This window comes from Plasmodium yoelii (genome assembly GCF_900002385.2).
Source record: "Plasmodium yoelii strain 17X genome assembly, chromosome: 13".
Classification (NCBI taxonomy): Eukaryota; Apicomplexa; class Aconoidasida; order Haemosporida; family Plasmodiidae; genus Plasmodium; species Plasmodium yoelii.
This window is the reverse complement of record NC_036185.2, coordinates 2,699,220-2,719,651: the sequence shown is the minus strand read 5'-3', so window position 1 is coordinate 2,719,651 and position 20,432 is coordinate 2,699,220. Positions and strand designations below refer to the sequence as shown.

At 21.7% G+C, this 20,432-nt stretch overlaps 6 protein-coding genes across 6 annotated transcripts; 2 read left to right on the top strand and 4 right to left on the bottom strand.

The window, feature by feature from the left end:
• Nucleotides 1–2: 2 nt before the first annotated feature.
• PY17X_1366300 (leucine-rich repeat protein) lies at nucleotides 3–1,746 on the bottom strand (the record flags this gene model as incomplete). The annotated part of the gene is made up of 7 exons (XM_022957320.1): nucleotides 3–43; nucleotides 167–267; nucleotides 391–485; nucleotides 753–952; nucleotides 1,076–1,182; nucleotides 1,390–1,438; nucleotides 1,575–1,746. 7 exons carry the CDS (start codon nucleotides 1,744–1,746, stop codon nucleotides 3–5), a joined length of 765 nt encoding a protein of 254 aa, XP_022813755.1.
• Nucleotides 1,747–2,441: 695 nt separating this feature from the next.
• PY17X_1366200 (ethanolamine-phosphate cytidylyltransferase, putative) lies at nucleotides 2,442–4,529 on the bottom strand (the record flags this gene model as incomplete). The annotated part of the gene is made up of 3 exons (XM_721565.2): nucleotides 2,442–2,496; nucleotides 2,657–2,730; nucleotides 2,970–4,529. The coding sequence occupies 3 exons, from the start codon at nucleotides 4,527–4,529 to the stop codon at nucleotides 2,442–2,444; spliced, it is 1,689 nt and encodes a 562-aa protein (XP_726658.2).
• A 2,722-nt stretch (nucleotides 4,530–7,251) lies between these two features.
• Nucleotides 7,252–9,854, bottom strand: PY17X_1366100 (conserved protein, unknown function; the record flags this gene model as incomplete). The annotated part of the gene is made up of 14 exons (XM_022957318.1): nucleotides 7,252–7,298; nucleotides 7,404–7,446; nucleotides 7,607–7,671; nucleotides 7,769–7,813; nucleotides 7,906–7,966; nucleotides 8,050–8,086; nucleotides 8,224–8,291; nucleotides 8,401–8,444; nucleotides 8,575–8,605; nucleotides 8,722–8,759; nucleotides 8,959–9,115; nucleotides 9,288–9,326; nucleotides 9,473–9,564; nucleotides 9,803–9,854. 14 exons carry the CDS (start codon nucleotides 9,852–9,854, stop codon nucleotides 7,252–7,254), a joined length of 819 nt encoding a protein of 272 aa, XP_022813754.1.
• A 2,753-nt stretch (nucleotides 9,855–12,607) lies between these two features.
• Nucleotides 12,608–13,841, top strand: PY17X_1366000 (DNA/RNA-binding protein Alba 4; the record flags this gene model as incomplete). The annotated part of the gene is made up of 2 exons (XM_723287.1): nucleotides 12,608–13,144; nucleotides 13,254–13,841. 2 exons carry the CDS (start codon nucleotides 12,608–12,610, stop codon nucleotides 13,839–13,841), a joined length of 1,125 nt encoding a protein of 374 aa, XP_728380.1.
• Nucleotides 13,842–15,132: 1,291 nt separating this feature from the next.
• PY17X_1365900 (conserved Plasmodium protein, unknown function) lies at nucleotides 15,133–15,534 on the bottom strand (the record flags this gene model as incomplete). Its single annotated transcript, XM_022957317.1, has 1 exon — nucleotides 15,133–15,534. The coding sequence occupies one exon, from the start codon at nucleotides 15,532–15,534 to the stop codon at nucleotides 15,133–15,135; it is 402 nt and encodes a 133-aa protein (XP_022813753.1).
• Nucleotides 15,535–18,054: 2,520 nt separating this feature from the next.
• Nucleotides 18,055–19,299, top strand: PY17X_1365800 (nucleoside transporter 1; the record flags this gene model as incomplete). The annotated part of the gene is made up of 1 exon (XM_022957316.1): nucleotides 18,055–19,299. One exon carries the CDS (start codon nucleotides 18,055–18,057, stop codon nucleotides 19,297–19,299), a length of 1,245 nt encoding a protein of 414 aa, XP_022813752.1.
• Between the last annotated feature and the right edge of the window lie 1,133 nt (nucleotides 19,300–20,432).

The window sequence follows — 20,432 nt, the reverse complement described above, 5'->3', positions numbered from 1 at the left end:
CACTATTCTCCATCTTGTTTATTCATCAAATATTTCCTGAAATCTGAAAATCATACCACATAAATACATTCAGTTATATTCAAAGTATATTTAAATGGGCATAACTACACATTTAAGACTTAAAAATATTTAATATATATAATAAATAAGGTATATAAATTCATACATTCAACTGAATGCTCATGTTCCATTTTCTGTTCTAGCTTTATCTTTTTTAATTCATCTTGCTCTCCTTTCGTTCCATACGCAAAAAAGGCTTGGACACACCTGTTTTATTTTATAATAATATATATACATATATAATGCGTGTGTATATACATTGTTTGGTTTGCTTATCCATAATGTTGCATGCATAAAAAAAAACAAAAAAAAAACGATTAAAAATATTACCTTCTCTCTTCATTTGTAATTGGCTTATAATCCAGAAATGTTAAGTTTTTCAATGTGTGCACAAATAATTTTCGGTAATTTTTATATTTTGATAACTGAAAAAAAATGAAATGTACGATCAAATATTACTCATGTAGTAAGCTTATTATAAAATAAAATGACCAAATAATAATATTTTTGATTTTTTAATTGTGAACAAAAAAAATTATTCCATTCCCAAGTTATTTTGAGGAATTGCAACTACGGTACCATAATCATACTCCACCAATTTTAACAAATATATTCATGCATATAATACTATAATTTATATACTCTTTATAATTTGTATGTAAATCAAAATGTATATCATTTTAAGGTATTACTCCTGGGTTATTCATTATATATAAAATGTTTAGATTTTTCAAGTTGGAAAGATTGTCCAAAATGTCCTCTTCAATTTTATTATTACTAAGATTTAAAATAGTAAGACATTTATTATTTTCTAAAAGTGATACCATACAACATCCCTTATCGCCTAAGCAATTGCTACTCAAGTTTAGGTCTTCAAGATAACACAAATTTTCTATCAATAAAAAATATATTATAACATGAAAAATATAACAGGGATAATCATCTGATCAATATTATATATATTTTATAAAAAATATCATAACTAATAGTAGAAATAATAAAAGCATGAAATTACCTAAATTCTCTATCACATTAATATAATTATCTTCTAAATTTAATATTCGCAATTTTTTTAACGAACTCAAATTTTCAATTTTTGAAATTCTGTTGGAGTTTAAATAACTTTTTATGATTAAGATAAGGAAAAAGAAAAAAGAGAAAAGAAAAAATGTAAAATGTATAAAAATAATTTGTAAAATAATGGAATAAAATAGCCCCTAAAAAGCATATTCTTCATATAACTATTTGTAGATAAGTATTATTTTTGTCTAATATTATGAACTAGCTTATTAAATATATAAGTTTCACATATTTGTATATTGAACTAACAGAGCAACTAGGTTTACACAGCTGTCTAATCCACAAATCCTTTCTAATGCTAAAAAAAATTATTCAAATATTCCAAATAGAAAATAAAAAAATTAACTTATTTTATACTTTTTTTCGTTGCCTATTTATTTTATTGATTTATTCATTTAGTTTGCTTATTTTCTCATTTATTATATTTCATTAACCATTGTTATTTAGATATAATGCTTTTAAATTGTTCAAGTTTTGAAGGCATTCTATTTTTTTATATAACTTATTATTTAAATATAGTACGTCGTTTAATTCGATAAGAGAGTAGTACGCGTCATTCTTTTGGACCACCTTTTTAATTTCATCATCATTTAATACGTATTCCATATTTATATAATATTTTAGTTATAGTTTTGTTCGTTATTTATTTATTTGTTTCGACAAATATAGTGTTATATAATATTTTAGAAATATTTTCTTAGCATATTACAATAACATCCTCAATGCTTGGATATAAAGACATGGAATTATTATAAATACATATATTCTTATCTTTTATTTTTAAAAGAAAGTTTGTGTTTTTATATGTTTTTAAACAAATAATATAAATTTTATAGAATGTGAAACATATATATAATATTGTGCATAAAGTTAATAAAAATTAATATTAATAACTCTACATAAATTAATGTGAATCATTAAAGAAATGGCATATATCATATGTAAAAATATTTGCACAAATTATGTGTATAGTTAATAAATAAAAAAAAAAAAAAAATACAATGACATAAAATATAATGAAGTCTTTAAAGTTAAAGATAAATAAAGAAACAAAATTCTTAAATTAACTCTTAAAAATATTAAAACAAATATAATAATATAGAGCAAAAAAAAAACATGAGGGCTCCTTTTTTCTTTGTTTTTGCATAAAATTTTAATTTGATTTTATAATAATATATTTTTTAATAAATGATTTAATATTTATTAATATATCTATATTCACAAAGTCAATTTTAAAAAATTTCATGCCAATATATCTATGCATAAATATATGACATGTGTCTATATAAATTATTATTCAATTATTTTAAAGTATACGAATTGTTATTTTTCCAAATGTTTTCTTCTTTCTTTTTTCTACAAAAAGAGAAATAACATGAAGCACGGATTGTTTACAGTTTCGTATGCATGCATAGGTATAAACAAATTCACTCAATTAATAATTATACAATTTCACAAAAAACAAAAAATATATCTAGTATAAGTATAAATCATGCAAAATATCAAAAATACTTACCTTGCTGAGATGATACTCAACAAATATTGTTTGTTTTTTTCAATTCTACTAATTATTTCAAAGGTAGTCATATCCTGTAAAAATTAAAAAATGAAATTATAAAGTAAAAAAAAAAAAAATATGTATAGGAACGGTAATATATATATATATATATGTGAATTGCATCTATCTAGCTATACACTTGGTTGATATGAGTATATGAATTACAAAAATAAACACATGCTGCATTCCAAATACATATAAAAATGGATAGCCATATATACATGCACATTTTTCTAAGCATTTCCATATTTAATAGGCATATGATTCATACCGATTCTGATGGAATTTCCTTAAATATATTTAATTTCTTGGGTATAGTATATGGATCAGGACCAAAACTCGAATAATTATAATCTGATATAGAACCTCTAACAACTGTGTCAATTTGAAAGCGTTTAATAAAACTTTCTGTTATGACCCATGGTGCGCAAATAACTACATCGTCGACACCTTTCATAGCTAAAACCGTTAAGGTCCTTTCTAATACTGATGTAATTGGAAAATGATTTCCTTTGAGTTTCCTAACAGTTTCATCTGAATATATTCCTACTAATAAATAGTCCCCTAATTTTTTAGCATTTTCTATAATTTTTAAATGTCCTAAATGGAACATATCAAATGATCCATCTACATATACAACTTTATGATGCTTTTTTTTTTCATGTTTTTCCATAAATAAATATATTTGTGAAGCTGCTATATAGCCTTTATTTTTATTCATTAAACCTTTTATATTTGATGGCATAACATCACTGTTTTTTTTTTTGTCGCCTTTTACCATTTTGATATTATTGTTATCTATGTCGTTTGAATCATTTTTGCCATTTTTTAAATTTGTTTTATCTTCTGTAGAATTTATATTATCCGCGATATTTTCAACACTACCCATACTATTTGCATCACAATTTTTATTTTTTTCTTCATCCTTTACATCTAATAGGTTATTATTTTTTAGATTATGTATATGAGGTGAACCAATTCTATTTGCATTGCTAACGATTTGTAACAAATGATTTACAATAGTTGTAGTTGATATTCCATAACTCCTTTCAAATACTTTTAATCGATTATTTTTTTGCACATCTTCATAGCAGCATACTCCATTGCGATCATACGCAATATCACTACCATGAGCTGCATAATCACAATTATATTTTTTTAATAATTCCATATCTACATTATATTTTGTTCCTATAATAACCTCATCAACCCATTTACAACCCGCTATTAATGCTCCTCTTTCTTCTTGTGTATATATTGGAGTAACGCCTTTTGAATTTAAAGCATCTTCATCTGAATTAATTCCAACGACAACAACATCTCCTAATTTTTTGGCTTGTCGCATAGCATTGAAATGACCTGAATGCGATAGGTCAAAAATACCATCCACATATATTCTTTTTTCCTTGGCTTTTTTTTCAAATGATGAATCATATGAGTCTATATCAAATTCATTAATTTCCTCAGAATTATTTGATAAATAGCTATTAGCATCCTTATCATCTTCAGGAATAATCGGAGGATTTCCAGAACAATGATGATTATTATTGTTACAACAATTTACATTATTATTATAATCAGAGGCATATTTATTTATATAATTTCCGTTACGTCGTCTATTATTACTATTTATAGTTCCATTATTATTTATGTTTTCCAATTCATTGAAAAATTTATTATATATTTCTTCGTCCTCCTCTATATTAAATTGCTCATATATTTTTTCAATATAATCAAACTTATTATTTTTCTTTATACTTTTTATTAAGCCTAAAACCTTTTTCAAATATTCATGATTATAAATTGTATCAACTAAAAATTCACTCGACATTTTTTTTTATATATTTTACAAATGTATATATGTTTTATTTATTTACATTTATTTATATATTGTATTTTCTTGATATGTGCATAAAGAACTACACATATAAATAAAGTATATGTCAAATTTTATTTGGTTTCAAAAAATTAGAATTTTTAGAAAAATTTAAATAAGGTAAATATGCATGAATACTATAATACATGGCGATTAAATTAAATATATTCGTAATATAGTATATGTCAACAAATCGTTATGTTGAGTTAGGGTATATTCAATATATGTTAATAAAAAACATAATATTTTAAACTATTAAATTTGTAAAACAAACATATGGATAGGTATATATAAACATATTATATACGGTTCATACGCACTTGTTTTATACACATTCAATGTTAAAAGATAATATGTATATCTATTATACAGAGTAGGATAAATATGCGTTATCAGACTAAATTTGAATACGGGATTAATATTTATATATATTGTTTATTCATTACATTTTAAAAATCAGAAATTAAAAAAAGAAAGAAACATCAAAGAATGTAATACAAATGTAATTATACATGGAGCTCAAAAAATATATTTTTTTAAATCGTAAAAAAAAAAATGAAACCATACCAAATTAATTATATACAAATATATAGTTTTTATATTACGCACGAAAACAAAAATTCATTTATAAAGATTTGTTATACAATACTTATAGGTGCTCATATAAATGGATAATGTGCAAATAAGTATTATATATATATAAGTACAAATCTTAATATAATATATGATACTACTACTAATAATAATAATAATATTAACACATATAAAAAAATATTATTTTATATCATTTTTCTATAGTTGTAAACAATATAATATTTTTTATATTATAAAAATAGAATAAAATATGATTAATCTGTGGAGGTGGAAATTATATGTGTTGCATTTGTTGTAATTTTTTTAAAATTAAATAATTAAATTCCTATTTATATAGGAACTTGTTTACTAAATCAAAGATATAATTATAAATGTAAACAACATAAAAAGGAAAAAATACATTTACTATATTAATATGTCATTAAATATATTCATAAAATAAATAATTTGGTACGACTAAATAAATTGTATAAAAATTAAATAAAAAAAATGAAAAGATGTAATAAATAGAATAAAACTCATAAAAATAATAGCACAATGAATTATCGTTATTTCAGATAATTAAAGTATATATATATATATTATATACATACATATGTATGCACATTACATATAAAATCCTATTAATGTAGTATCATTAGTATATAAATATTCACATATATTAAAAAAATTAAATATAATTCTTATATATCATGAATAAAATTATTAAATACATTTATATAAAACTATAAAATAATAATAATATTATATTATAATAAAAAATGTACTTACTATAAAATTTTTTTTTTACTGCCAAATTATAAATTCGTATAAAATATATAAAACGGGAAAATAGCACTAAAATTTAATATATATATTTTTTTAGTATAAATAAATAATTTTATTCGTAATAAAAGCATAAATAATAAAATATTATTGTAAAAAATATATCGCTATTTTTTTTAATAATATAAATTATTTTCCTAGTATAAACAACTTATTTATTAACCAATTATCATATAACTTCCAAATATATATATATAATCGCTAACATTACCTCAACAGATGAGTCAAAACTATTCTTAGCGTTTAATAAAAATATTATATAATTGCTTTGACCTAACCAAATAATATTGTATGTATCATATAAAGCCAATATAATAAATTTACCTCTATAAAATTACATGGCATACATAAACAAACCTTCATAATTAATTTATATAATTTCTCTATATTTATACAGATGTAAGCACTAAGCGCACCGGAATACACATAAAAATTACCCGTGCCATTGTAAACTGTAAAATTTAAATAAATAACAATTGCATATAAATATGTACAGTTTTTTGTTCATTTGGTAATTTGAAATAATTACTTTCCTTTACATTCTTCTTTTGTTCTTTGTTTTAAAATACAAATAATTACTGAGCTAATTTTAAAAGCAATAATGGGAATTTTTTTACATTTTTATTATCATAATTTAAACTATATTTGTAACAAATTAAAATATATACTGACCATTATTTTCCTATTTCACCTAAACAAATTTTATTAAAACTATCTTCACACACCCATTGAATATTTATGCAAAACATATAAAACAATTTTATATTTTATATATTTATTTTGTCATATTCATTTTATATAATAATATTTTTTTTTTAAAAACAAATGTTGCATGTATATCCATAAATATTATAACAAGGAAATTCTCCAAAAAAAAAAAAAAATATTAATGAAACATAAATATTTAGTATATAATACAAATATATTTTTATTACACCACATTAGTATAAAAAAAAAAAATACATCGTAATTCTTTATTTTTGTGAACATGTCGAAAAAAAACTTTATGAGTAAAAATTTAACTATAGTTTAACGGTTAGCTAATTTGTTAATTGGTTTTTATTTTGTATTTTTTTTTCAATCATTTCAACTATTCTGTGAGCAAAAAGTTTTTTAACTTTAGCACACATTTCTTTCTTTCAAATATTAATATAAAATATCGTATATATACATATAAGTTTAAAATTATAAATTCATAAAATCGAAAACAAAGGTATTTATAAATATAAATAATTAAAGTTTTTTATATCGTCTACTATCATTGTGCATAAGCAATGTCTCCCTTTTTATAATTGTAATAGTTATCTAAGATATAAAATATATACATACATTAAAGTATTATATATATATATGTATATATGCATGGTAAAATATGGAAAAAATAAATTTAACATATTTAACGAAATATACCATCTGGAACTATTGACCCATTCGATCCCGTTTGTTCTTTGTTCTAAAATAATTAAAAAAATGTATTTTAGTGTATATGCAAAATAATCTAATAAAATATAGATGAAAAAATTACTATTCCTATCTAATCAAAAACATTATAAATTTATCATCGTTTCTATATCTATTAATATAAACGTTTCTTAGAGTTTTAAAAATATTACTATTATTATTTTTTTCCTATTTTTATTCTTTTTCGTTATATTATGCCTATTCGCATTGTTCTTTTCTATGGTATAAAAAATGTTTAGTAATATATATATTAATTTTTTGCGTTTTCTATTTGTATAAACACAGTTTAACACAATATGATATTCTCTATTTACCTGCTATCAAAAAACCTAATTTACTAACTCGATTTATAGGGGGGCCTAGTATGTAAAAAATGAGAAAATGAGTATATATGTATATAACAAAATTTTATTCTTTATGCATAAAATGAAGAGTATTTTATTTCTTTTACGAGAACAAAGGATAGACGTGTGTTTTCCATTTTCTTCACTCCCTAATTTCTTGTTATAATCCTTTAAAAAAAACAATAGAAAAATAAAAATGTACATATATATATCTTCTAAGAGATAGCTTAACTTTTAATTGTATCCTTTACCAAAATGATATATTCACAATTTGGAACTCGGTTACACCTAAATATAATATTCACAAAAACCCATAGAAAAAAATATAAATATGCCCAATTAATATTGATAGCATATGTTAAATGCTATTTGTTTGCTATTTAATCATTAAATTTTATTTCGTTTTGTCTTTTTTTAAATATTACTCTTCGGCTGCCTCCTTTGGAGATATGTCCTTTGAAATTTTCATTAGGATGTTATTATTGTCACATTGCTAATATAAAGAAAAAGTAAAATATATCTTATTACCAATGTCATATTTTTACCATGTATTTTTTGATTATTATTTTTTTATTAATTCTTATATTCCACTTTTAAGATACCCCTGACATGTTCATGTAAATTGTGCTATAATTTTTCATCTGATCTGCGAAAAAAATGTGAAAAATATCCATAAAATATATAGCATTGTTATGAAAATTACTAAATAAACAAATGGACGTAGACATAACAATTCAATAAATTGAGAAGAATAAATAATATTAAAAAAATAAAACCTTTAATATGGCTGTCCTTAATAGCAGTTACCTAATAACAATTTAATATCAAATAAATATATTTTAAAATATATAAACATTAAAGTAGAAAAATAACTTAGCTGAATCAGCCACCAGTTGAGAATAGTATAAAAATATTTCTCTAACCCAATATTTTCGAGGACGAGCAGATATCCATTTATTTCCTTACAAAAATGAAATGAATTTGTTAGAATATTTCTCAAAAAAATAAGAATAGATTAAACCAAGAATGTATAAGAAAACAAAAATGTATAAGAAAACGAGAAAGAGACATAAACAAAATAATAGATTTATGAAACTAATAAGTATGTATGCATAATTTCTATATGCGTGTATTTTTATATGCTGTCGTTTTTTCAAAACCTGAGCAAATCCAATTTGCTCCTGTATTTTCCACTTCTTTATCATCTTCATAAAAAATAGAATTTCGCAATATCCTTTTATCTGAATAGGAAATGTAATCACATGTTTTTTTATAATCGCAAATATCTAATACTTTGCTTAGATTATTATGTTTGCCCTGAAAAGGTGGTTTGTTTGAATTATGCATAGTGTATATATTTTCAGCCACACTTTTATAACAATAGAATAATATAATATAATATTTTCCATTCTATTATTTATTTTTTCATACATATTTTTGGACATTATCTAAAATATGTAAAACATAAGCATAGACACAATTATCTTACAAAGTTTGGGGCTAAAAGAAGATTTTTCCCTTCACAATACTAAAAATTGAAGATCCCATAAAATATTGTAAATATTCCAAAAATATTATATATGAGTATACGAATTAGAATGACAAAATATATATATACACATTTACAACACTTGATATAAACACAGAAAACATATATTATACTTTATAACATACATTTTGTGAGTTTCTTAATATTAAGAAGCGATTTAAATATTCCTTAATTTCTTCATCAAAGGATATTTTATTTAACGATATACTACAAACTCCTTAAAAACATGTTCATACATTTTTCGTTATTATATGGTGATGAGGTAATGTATTTTTTTTCTAAATATATTTTTATATAAATGAAATAGAAAATACTTAAATGCAATAGAATGTCTTGTATGTAATAATGCATGTAGCAATTCAAATGATGTCTATTATAAATTACACTATGTGATATGTAACCTAAAAGGAGAGAAAAAAGAGAAAAAAACATACATAATAATCATTATACCTTACCAAATAATATCAAAGGAAGATACGAAAAAAAAACAAACAAAATGGTATTCATTTTTAAAAAATATTATATCAATTTGGATAACAAAAAGAGAAGTATAAATGATCTATAGTATAATTAAGAATCTTATATAAGGAAACCTTATGCCGTAGATATATATACTCATCAAATTAGAGCGAAAAAACAATATGAACAGACATATTTACTATATATATATTTTACATTACATTGTGATGTACGTACATCATTAGTACATAAACTTTTGTTGCAAATGATATTTTATTTTTCTATATATTTTTTTATGCAATAATCCTTATAAAATGATTTCAAAATAATAAATATTTAAATAAATTATCAAGGTATTTTAAACCGTTAAATATATATACATACGCATGAATGTAAGCATACACACTTTCACTATTGTGTGTAGAAAATTCAGAATATACAATCCTCGTTTTCATTATATTTTAATTTTAATGCAAGGAACTTTATCTGAATTTTTTCATAGTTATTTTTTATTTTACTATTATCATACTTTTATTAATATTCAATCTACATAAGTTTTTTCCACCTTTTCTAAACACCAAAAATGGTAACAACTTATTAAAAAAAATGCTTAATATAAACACTGAATAGTAATAATATAATAAAAATATTCATTTTCCTTTTATGTTACACCCTTTTTAACAAACCATTTAGGAATAATGCAAACATTATAAGTTATTCAGAAAATGATAAAACCAATATTAAAATAAAGATCAAATATATTAAATGATCACAATAAACATTTAATACATTAACTTAATTTTTTTAATTTTGTATCTTTATTTAAAGGCACTATTTTATTATTGTCTTATTAATTTTTCATTTTTACCCCCAACTGCACACGTATGTTTGCATTCACATATAAAATTGAAATGTCACTAACTACATTTATATAAAAATCAGTTATTGGGTTATTCCTTGTATAATAATTATAATGCGTATATGCGTGAAAAACCTTTCTATTCCATTTTATTGGGTGTAAATAAAATTGTATAACCCCAAAAAACATATGTGTATACACTTTAGTATAACCAATGCACTATTTGTAGATAAAAGACAAAACATATATCATATCATGTGTTGAATGCTTTAATAATGGTCATTATAATAAACTGACTATTTAAAATATAAGAATAATGTAATAAATCTATAAAATATGTATACTTAAAGGAAATGTTAAAAACGACTAGCACACCTTTATAAAAAATATATTATATCTTAATGAAAATAAAACCTATATTTCTAGTCATGTCCTAATCGTATAACATTATATATAAAATAAATATATATGTATATATGTTTATAATAAAATGCGCATTTAATAACATAAATATAATATAAAGTATAAAATAAAAAACGCATAATAAAAATATTTTATAAAATATGTTTATTAATATATTTACAAAATATATAACAAAATATAAATAAAAAAAATTGTAGAAAACATTACATGTATTTATAAAGAGCATTAATTGGTGTAAGGTTTATTGAATTGTAATAAATAAATATGAAATAGAGGGAAAACAAAAAGAAATTAAAAGAAAAAAAGAGGAAACATATAAATTAATGAAAAATCGAAGAAACCTATGATAGATTATAGATCAAATACAAAATGAATAATAATAAATAAATATATATAAAGAACTTATTTATTATCACATGTAAGGGTGCGAGAATACATCACCATAAAAATATTTTTTAAAAAACGATATGTATGTACATGCTAGTATTATGCCCGGTTATTATTACTTTATAATAAATACTACCAATGTTATATGCATATGGCATATATTATATACCCACTTATATACAATTTATTAATAAAAATTAAAAATAAAAAAATCCTACAATGTATATGAAAACAAAAAAAAATATATAAATTTATATATATAATAAACGAAAAAATAATTTAAATAATATAAAAAAAAACATAATTTTAGAAAAGTTTCATATTTTCGTAAATAAACGTGATATGTGAAATATGTTATAAAAGGAATAAAAACGAAGCGCCAAGAACGCACAATAAAATATAAAATACCGACTATTTAGAAAAAAGAATGCAAAATTAAAAATTATATAAGCAAACAAAAATAAAAAAACGATTAAATAGGAATAAGAAAAATTAATTTATTTATATACATGTAGAAGGAAAATTAAATAGAAAGGGTTCCAATAGGAATACAATTTTACATGCATATACATTTTAGTTATAAAAAATTAATATACATGAACATACAAACTTTATGATTATATATATAATATTTTGCATATTATAGTATACTGTATATCTTATAAATAATATCCCGTTATAGTATAATAAATACGTACCGGACTCCATTATTTATTTATAGTATGATGCACATAACTATTATTCACTATTAATGTTAATACCAAAATAAAATATTGCTATCATATAATAGTTTAAAATAATTAATTTTTTACACAATATAAAATACCCTGTGAATTGAATTATGTATTTTTTAACATAATTGTAAATGTACTTGAGCGAAATTTTACTCCTTTATATTTATACCACGTTTGTTTTTTATTTTTATTTTATAATATTTTTACAAAGTTATATTTTTTTTTGACAAGTATATAGATAAAAGTTCACCATATTTTATATAATAACTATCACTTATATATATAAATAGGTACACTTTTGAAATATCATCAATTGATAAATATATATATATTCTATAAATACATATATATAATATAGTATATACCTATAGTTAATATTTATTGCGAAACTCAACAAAATGGAGAATAATAAGAAAAATAATCAAAAACAAAACAGTATAGATGAAACTGAATTCCCCAATTCAAAAGTATTATTAGTATCAGTAAAACGAACTAGAAGATTTTTAGAAAGAACTGCAAGGGAATTGTTAGCAGGAGGTACAAGATATATTATACTTAGTGGATTAGGAGATGCTTTACCACTTTGTGTACAATTACAAGCTTCATTACAATCTAAAAATGCTGCTACTGTTGTTAAAATAGAAACATCTTATAGTTATTTTAATACCAATTATTCATATACACCTGGATTAAAAATATATATGGAAAAACATCCAGAATTTAAAGGATCCCGAATATCACCAGGATATGTCAGTTTTTGTGAAAAACCTGATAAATTTACTCCTATCTTTGACGAAACACCTAATGAATATATATGCTCAGTCAATGCAGGAGATAATAATTTACATGTAGGAGGAGAAGGAATCAACGCCGCCTTTTCCGAATTATTATCTGCACATGGTCACGAAGTTGATAAATACGAATCACTATTTAAAGTAAGAAAATGAAAAAAAAATTAACAAATGCTTCATTTTAATGATCACAATAAATAAACATGAATATGCTTATATAAATAAAATATTCTTTCTCTTTATCGTTTTACAGGAATTATTAAGCAAGGCAGTTAAGGAAAACAGCGAAAAAGCCGATGATGAAGTTAAGTCTGTTTTATATGAAAGTGTTGAAAAAAAATATCCCGATGTAAAATTAGCATTATGCAGAGTTAGAAACAGTCTTAAAAAAGGAAGCGATAATACAACAGGATCCGTTTTTATTGTTACTTTCAAAAAAAAATTCCCCCATAAAAAAGAAAAAAATATGGGTATGGTTTATGTTGTAGGACCAAAAGGAAAAAATTTCAATAGCGTCGAAGATTTCTTAGATGCTGTACATGAAACAGCAGAAAACTTAATGACCGCATTATGTGATTATAACGGATTAGTAAAAAGAGAAGAAATTAAACATGTAAGAATGAATACATGCAGAATATGTTTATTCTCAGGACATGCATTTAAGCATAGCAACGCATCTAAATTAGATGTTGCAAAGTCTATCTTAAATGGTCTTGCTGTTGGATATAGACATGGTCCATCACCTAGATTAAATTTTGCATATGATGAAAATGTCTTTAAAGATGCATGGATAGAAACAACTGGACTTCAAGTTTTTAATCATAATGAAAAAGAACAATAAAAATATATTATACATGTAGGATAATTTTATTTTATTGTTTCTTTTTTTCTTTATATTTATATATATAGTATTCACTAAAAAAAATACTAAATTAGTAAATTTTTGTTTGTATACTATATATATTATATAAAATAATTAAATTTACATGTTTGTAATTAAAAGAACAAAGGAGAGAGAAAATGAGTGAGATCGTGTTAAAGAGAACAAGTAAAAATAAAAATACATTAAATAGAAATATAAAGTTATGTAACTAAATAAGATGCACTATATATATATATACATATATATATGCTTGTGTGTGCGTGTACGTGGGTACGTGTGCATATATTAAAATCGAGAGAATTATTAGAAAAAAAAATATATACCCTTATAACAAGATTGGTTATGAATTATATAATGTGTATAAGCATGCTTATAACATACATATACCAAAAGAAAGCAAAATAATAGTAAAATTGTGGTAATAACATTATATTAATTATATGATGTTAATATACACATAGTTTTATTTATATACACGATCATTATTTTTACAATTTTATAGATTTTTTCACAATTTTTTTATTCATTTTTACCAAATTATTTATGTATATATTTTTTTCATCGTTCTCCATTTTATATATAAATTATTTACAGCACAAAACTATTCATAATTTTCACATTTTTAATTCAATTTATAAATAATTGTATGGTAGTTGCAAATAATTATAATTACATTTTTAAGAAATATTCTATGTATGCATAAATGCATCATTGAATTATTTTTTTTATTAATATCACTAAATATTAATGTTGCACATTATAAGGTTTATTTAATTTTGCTCAGTTATTCACACATATATATATATATATCAACAAATGTGAATATACAAAAAAAATTATAAGGAAAATCAAATGGGACATATATTTTTAAGCCCACATTATGTTCATTCAATATAAATAGAACAGGAATAGAAATATGATACTGCACTTTTATTTTACTAAAAAGACAAATCGCATGTATTATTCTATTAATATTTACATACTTCATACATAAATGTAAAAAGAAGAAAAATATCAAGCTCACAAATGTTAAGTAAATACGTAAACGCACGGATGGGAATAAGTATCCAAATGGAAAAGTATTGCAAAGTATAATTATTTTTCATATAATATGTTACAATAAGTTTATATTAATTCCTATTTTATATATCTTTTAACATAATTATCAATAATGTGGCTAATGTTTTACTAAAATATTGCATAACATAAATAGGAAAACAAAACAAAAAAAAAATATATATTGAGATATTCACATGGTCTTTTTTTTATTTCTTTCGATATTTAAATAACGGTTGTCTTCTTGAAAGGCCAAATAAGCATAAAATATTGTTAATGAAAATATATAGAGAATCACAAAATATATACTATATAACAAAGCATTATTTTTTGTCATTCTCAAACAAAATATAAATAAGTATTTGTATAAAGCTATTAAAATTATGGGTGATAATATAATTAATAGTACAAATAAAAAAAACTTTTTTAAAACACCTGAATTATCTTTATTGGATAAATAGTCACTTATTTCAAAATTCCTTGAGTCTTCGTGTTTAACATTTCCCATAGATTTTGTTTCTTCACTATATTCGTTCTCTCCATTGTTACTTAACACATCATCTTCTTGTTGCCCCTTTCGTTTATTTTTCACCATTTTTCAAAAATACTAGAATTATAAATATACCAAAAAAACAGTTAAAAACAAAAATATATTTATAATATGTGTATGCTTAATTTTATGAATAAAGCCTTTATAAGGTTAGCATTATAAAAAATCATATAAATTTGAAAAAAATAAAAATAAAACGTAAATAAGATTATAAATATTATAAATTAATAATTATGTACTCTTATATTGTGCATCAAATAAACAGTTAAATTTTAAAATGAAAAATACATGCAAAAAAAATAATAATATACTGTAAAATAAATGCATATATTTTCATTTAATTGTATGCCTTAAATGTTATATAATTTATACCACAAAAAAAATATATTTAGAACTATATACTTATTTAAGTGCCCATATGCATATAAAAAACATACATACAGTAACTAATAAACCGTTTTAATAGTTATTTTCCACAAATGTAGAAAATATTAGTAGCTTAAAATTTTTTTAAATATATTAGAAATAGTTGTGCAAATATATGATCATATGTTTTAGTCTTATAATGATTAAAAAGTTAAATAAAAAACTATGCATTATATTCTTTAAAAAAATTGAATTTAAACAACCATTGAAAGCTTATGTCCCCATTTATCCGATTTTTTAGATCTCTTTATTGTGTAATATATGTTACAACTGTACAAATAAAATTCTGTTCTATATAAAGATATTTTTATTTGAAAAAAATATAAACATATTATTGGTTTAAATATACAATAATAAATATTACAATATTATATGCATGTATAAATATTTACAACGAGAATTAAATGACGTCGCACACATTCATGAGTTCTATTTCGCTAAATATCGAACTTGTTTGGTATTTAATAATTTTATTTTAAATAGTAACTGCAAACAATAATTATATATTTGTATTTATAATGTTCTACGACGATTAATTATATAATATATTACAATAGTATAAAAATTTTATTCAGAAAATTATGCCCTTCTCTTAAATACCGACAACATTTAACATCTCAGACTGTTTATTGCAAATATATGTTTTCGACATTGGTATCTATAATACCATATCTAAATAGCATATGAATAAAACATTTTACATCAATATAAAATTAATAGAAGGATGCATATAGTAATACAAAGTTAATTTTCGTATATTAAGATACCTAAGTTCAAATAGTTTATGTTTTCTCATGATATACAATAAATGCATATATACCCTTATTTAATATCTTAATTATCATATTATAATTATATTTGTATATTTACATATATTCACGAATTTATTTCTAAAGTTTGGTAATATTTCTATATTATAAACTAAAAATATTTTTTAAATTTTTGATACTCTCTTTTTTACATAATATGACTATATTCCCAAAATAACAATAATACGTTATAGATTATCAATATAAACATTAAAATGTAGAAAAATATATATAATAATAATATATACACATATAATATAATATTTTCCATTTATGCATGTAATATGGTTTTACCTTGTATTTAGTTTATTTATTATTTTTTAATTTATTTACATTAAAAGGATATCATTTACCACGTCAACTTAAAAATTGTATGCAATGTAGAATACCCCAAAAAAAAATCAAAAAACTATTATATAAAAAAATAAATATGAGAAAATTAATTTTATAAATAATATACAAATAAATTTATAATGCTCCTTATTTATTTTAACAAATTGGAAAATTATACATTTGTCCACCGTTATATTTATCCTATGTATATTCAGGGGGTTATTATTAATTATATTCATGACTAAGTTCGTTATAAGCTGCCAACTGTAAATAAAGCCAATATAACTATTATATAATAAAAATATATATACTGTATTTATAATATTATAAAATTTCATGCTAAAGTAGCAATGTTAAAAAAATGGCGAATTGTTAACTTTAAAGTTTTTATATTCACAAAAGTTATGTGTATACTCATACAAGTAACATACTAATTAATTATTTTATGGATTCCATATATTCATTGTAGAACACAGTTATGTAATAAAAAAAATTGGTGATGTTACTATTTCACCGATGTATTCCTATTTCACTGGTTTTTTAAGTTGATTTTTATTTGGGGTATAATTTTTTTACTATTAACATTATTTATTTAATTATTCGAATTCAATTCATACCGAAAAACATTTTTTAAGTCAATATTTTTTATAAAGCACCAAAAAATATTCGATTATATATATTTATGGTGCAATTATTTACATAATATTATCCAGAATATATTGGTCATAGCTTAACAATTAAATAAAACCAAAATAATAATATCACGAATTTTCCATTTTTCATAAATATTAATTTAAAATATAATTTGTTAAAGTGTTTTATCAATGTTTTTTATAATTTGTTAAAAATTATTAAAAATATTTTAAAAAATTACAACATTTATTATTAAATATATTTTCCAAATTTTATTTGAGAAAAAATATAAATATTTTGCGTATTTTAATATATTTATTTTTTTCTATTTTTCTATTTTTCTATTTTTCCATAATAACTCAAGATGAGTAAAATTAAAGAATCATCTAGTGGTATATTAGGTTCTAATAATACCAACAAAGAATCATCGAAAAAAAATGCAGGGTCTATAGCATTACCAATAACATATGCATTAATTGGTGTCAGTTGCTTAAATGTATGGAATTCAGCATTGGGTTTAAATATTAAAATTAAGTACAATATATTTCAGATGGCAGGTTTGTTAACTTCCTCTGTTTTAGCCCTTTTTGTAAATTACCCAAGAGTTTTGTTACCATCTAGTTTAGGAGTATTGACTTTATTATGTGCTGGTTTTCAGATAGCACACCAAACATTTTCTGATTCTGCATTTGATACATACTGTTTAGCAGCTTTTATAACAATTGGGTTAATGGCTGGAATAGCTCAAACTATTGCTTTTGCTATTGGAACAACTAAAGAAAGTAATATGAGTGGATACATATCTGCAGGTATTGGAATGTCAGGAGTTTTAATATTTTGCATTAATTTAGCTCTAGATTATATAGTTTCAGAAGCAAAAAAATATGGAATAAATAAATCCAAGCTATTAATTTTATTTAGTGTTTCCGAAATATTTTTAATTGTCACAATTGTTTGTTGTGTATTGTATATAGATTTATTCCCCAAAAATGACAATAATAAAGATTCAACAGATATTGAAAAGGCAGAGGAAAAAGAAGGCCGATTATCACTCATTGAGATACTTAAAGATGGTTATAAAGCCATTTTATCTATATTTTTAGTTAATTGGTTATCTTTACAATTATTTCCAGGAATTGGTCATAAAAAATGGCAAGAAAGCCACGGAATGACTGATAATAATGTTACTATAATAGTAGGAATGTTTCAAGTTTTTGATTTTATTAGTAGATACCCACCAAATTTTACCCATATCAAAATTTTCAAATATTTCACATTTTCATTGAATACTCTTTTAATTGCTAATTTCCTACGTTTATTATTAATCCCATGGTTTGTATTAAATGCAGCAGTTTCAAATCCATTTTTTACAAATATAGTTCAGCAATGCATTTGTATGGCTACCCTTGCTTTTACTAATGGATGGTTTAATACAGTCCCATTTATTGTATTTGTTAAAGAGCTTAAAAAAGTAAAACATCAAAAAGATATAGAAACTATTTCAAGAATTATGGTTGTATCATTATTTTTTGGTTTATTCTTTGGTATGTTAACCACATGCTTATACGATTATTTCCCAATTGTAATTTCAAAAAATCAAATAGTCTAATAAAATTATACAGTATAGCATACAATTGATATATATTTATCTTTACATATGTGATCATATTATGTTTAAGTAAATCAATGTGTGCCTCTAATTAAAGGGATGTACTTATTCGATCGGAATATTGCATGCAATCAGAAATGTAATTAAAAAATAAATTCCATGAGCATCACATCCATAAACCCAAATTATCTATAATAAAAGACCGAAAAATCATGAAATAAAAGAAAACAATTTTGAATATGATCATTTAATATGCCTAAAATATATCCTTACGAAAGTTTCAAGATGGTAATACAATAAATTATGATTATATTTGCATATGGTTATATACTAATTCGTACATATATATATATATTTATTTTAATAATTGCAAAGCCAAAATATTTAACTGTCATAAAAAAATTAAACATAATTTATTATCATCAATACTAATATTTTAATATTGTCTAAGTTACCGTTTTTTTTTATTATGATTGGTGTTATTTATTATTCAGTTTATTTTTTAATACTGTATATATATATGTATATATATATGGAATATCTATATTTATTCACTTTTGTATATACAAATTGCATTTTATAATGTAACATTTCCGAATTTTAGAATATTTTTTTAATTGTTTCCGGTTTTTTATCATTTATTAAAAACTATTCATATGCATGCAATATAAAAAATTGTAAAATTTTTTGGTACACTATATTTTAATATATCACATATTATCAAACATAACAATAAAATTAACTAAAAAAAATACCATTGGCTATCAGTAGCAATAGCCATTCGAGATGTATGTTATATACGTATATTTAATTATATGTCTATACATATGTTTATGTATGGAATATAATAAATCCAAAAAATTGGAATTTTTTATACTCCCATTACAATATTAAAAATATGTTTTATTATTTTTAGTTATCTTTAATGCGTAAAACACAATACCCTCTGTTATTTCTCTTCATTAAAATAAATTATATTAAAAAGTTTTAAATATACTATATCTTTACTGTCCTCAGTATGCATATAATATAAAAAATAAAACCATTAAATTTTTAAAACAAAATGTGTTAATTTCAAAAAATATTTAATTAAATAAATGGTGGACAAATGGAGAGAATTATGAAAAATTTCA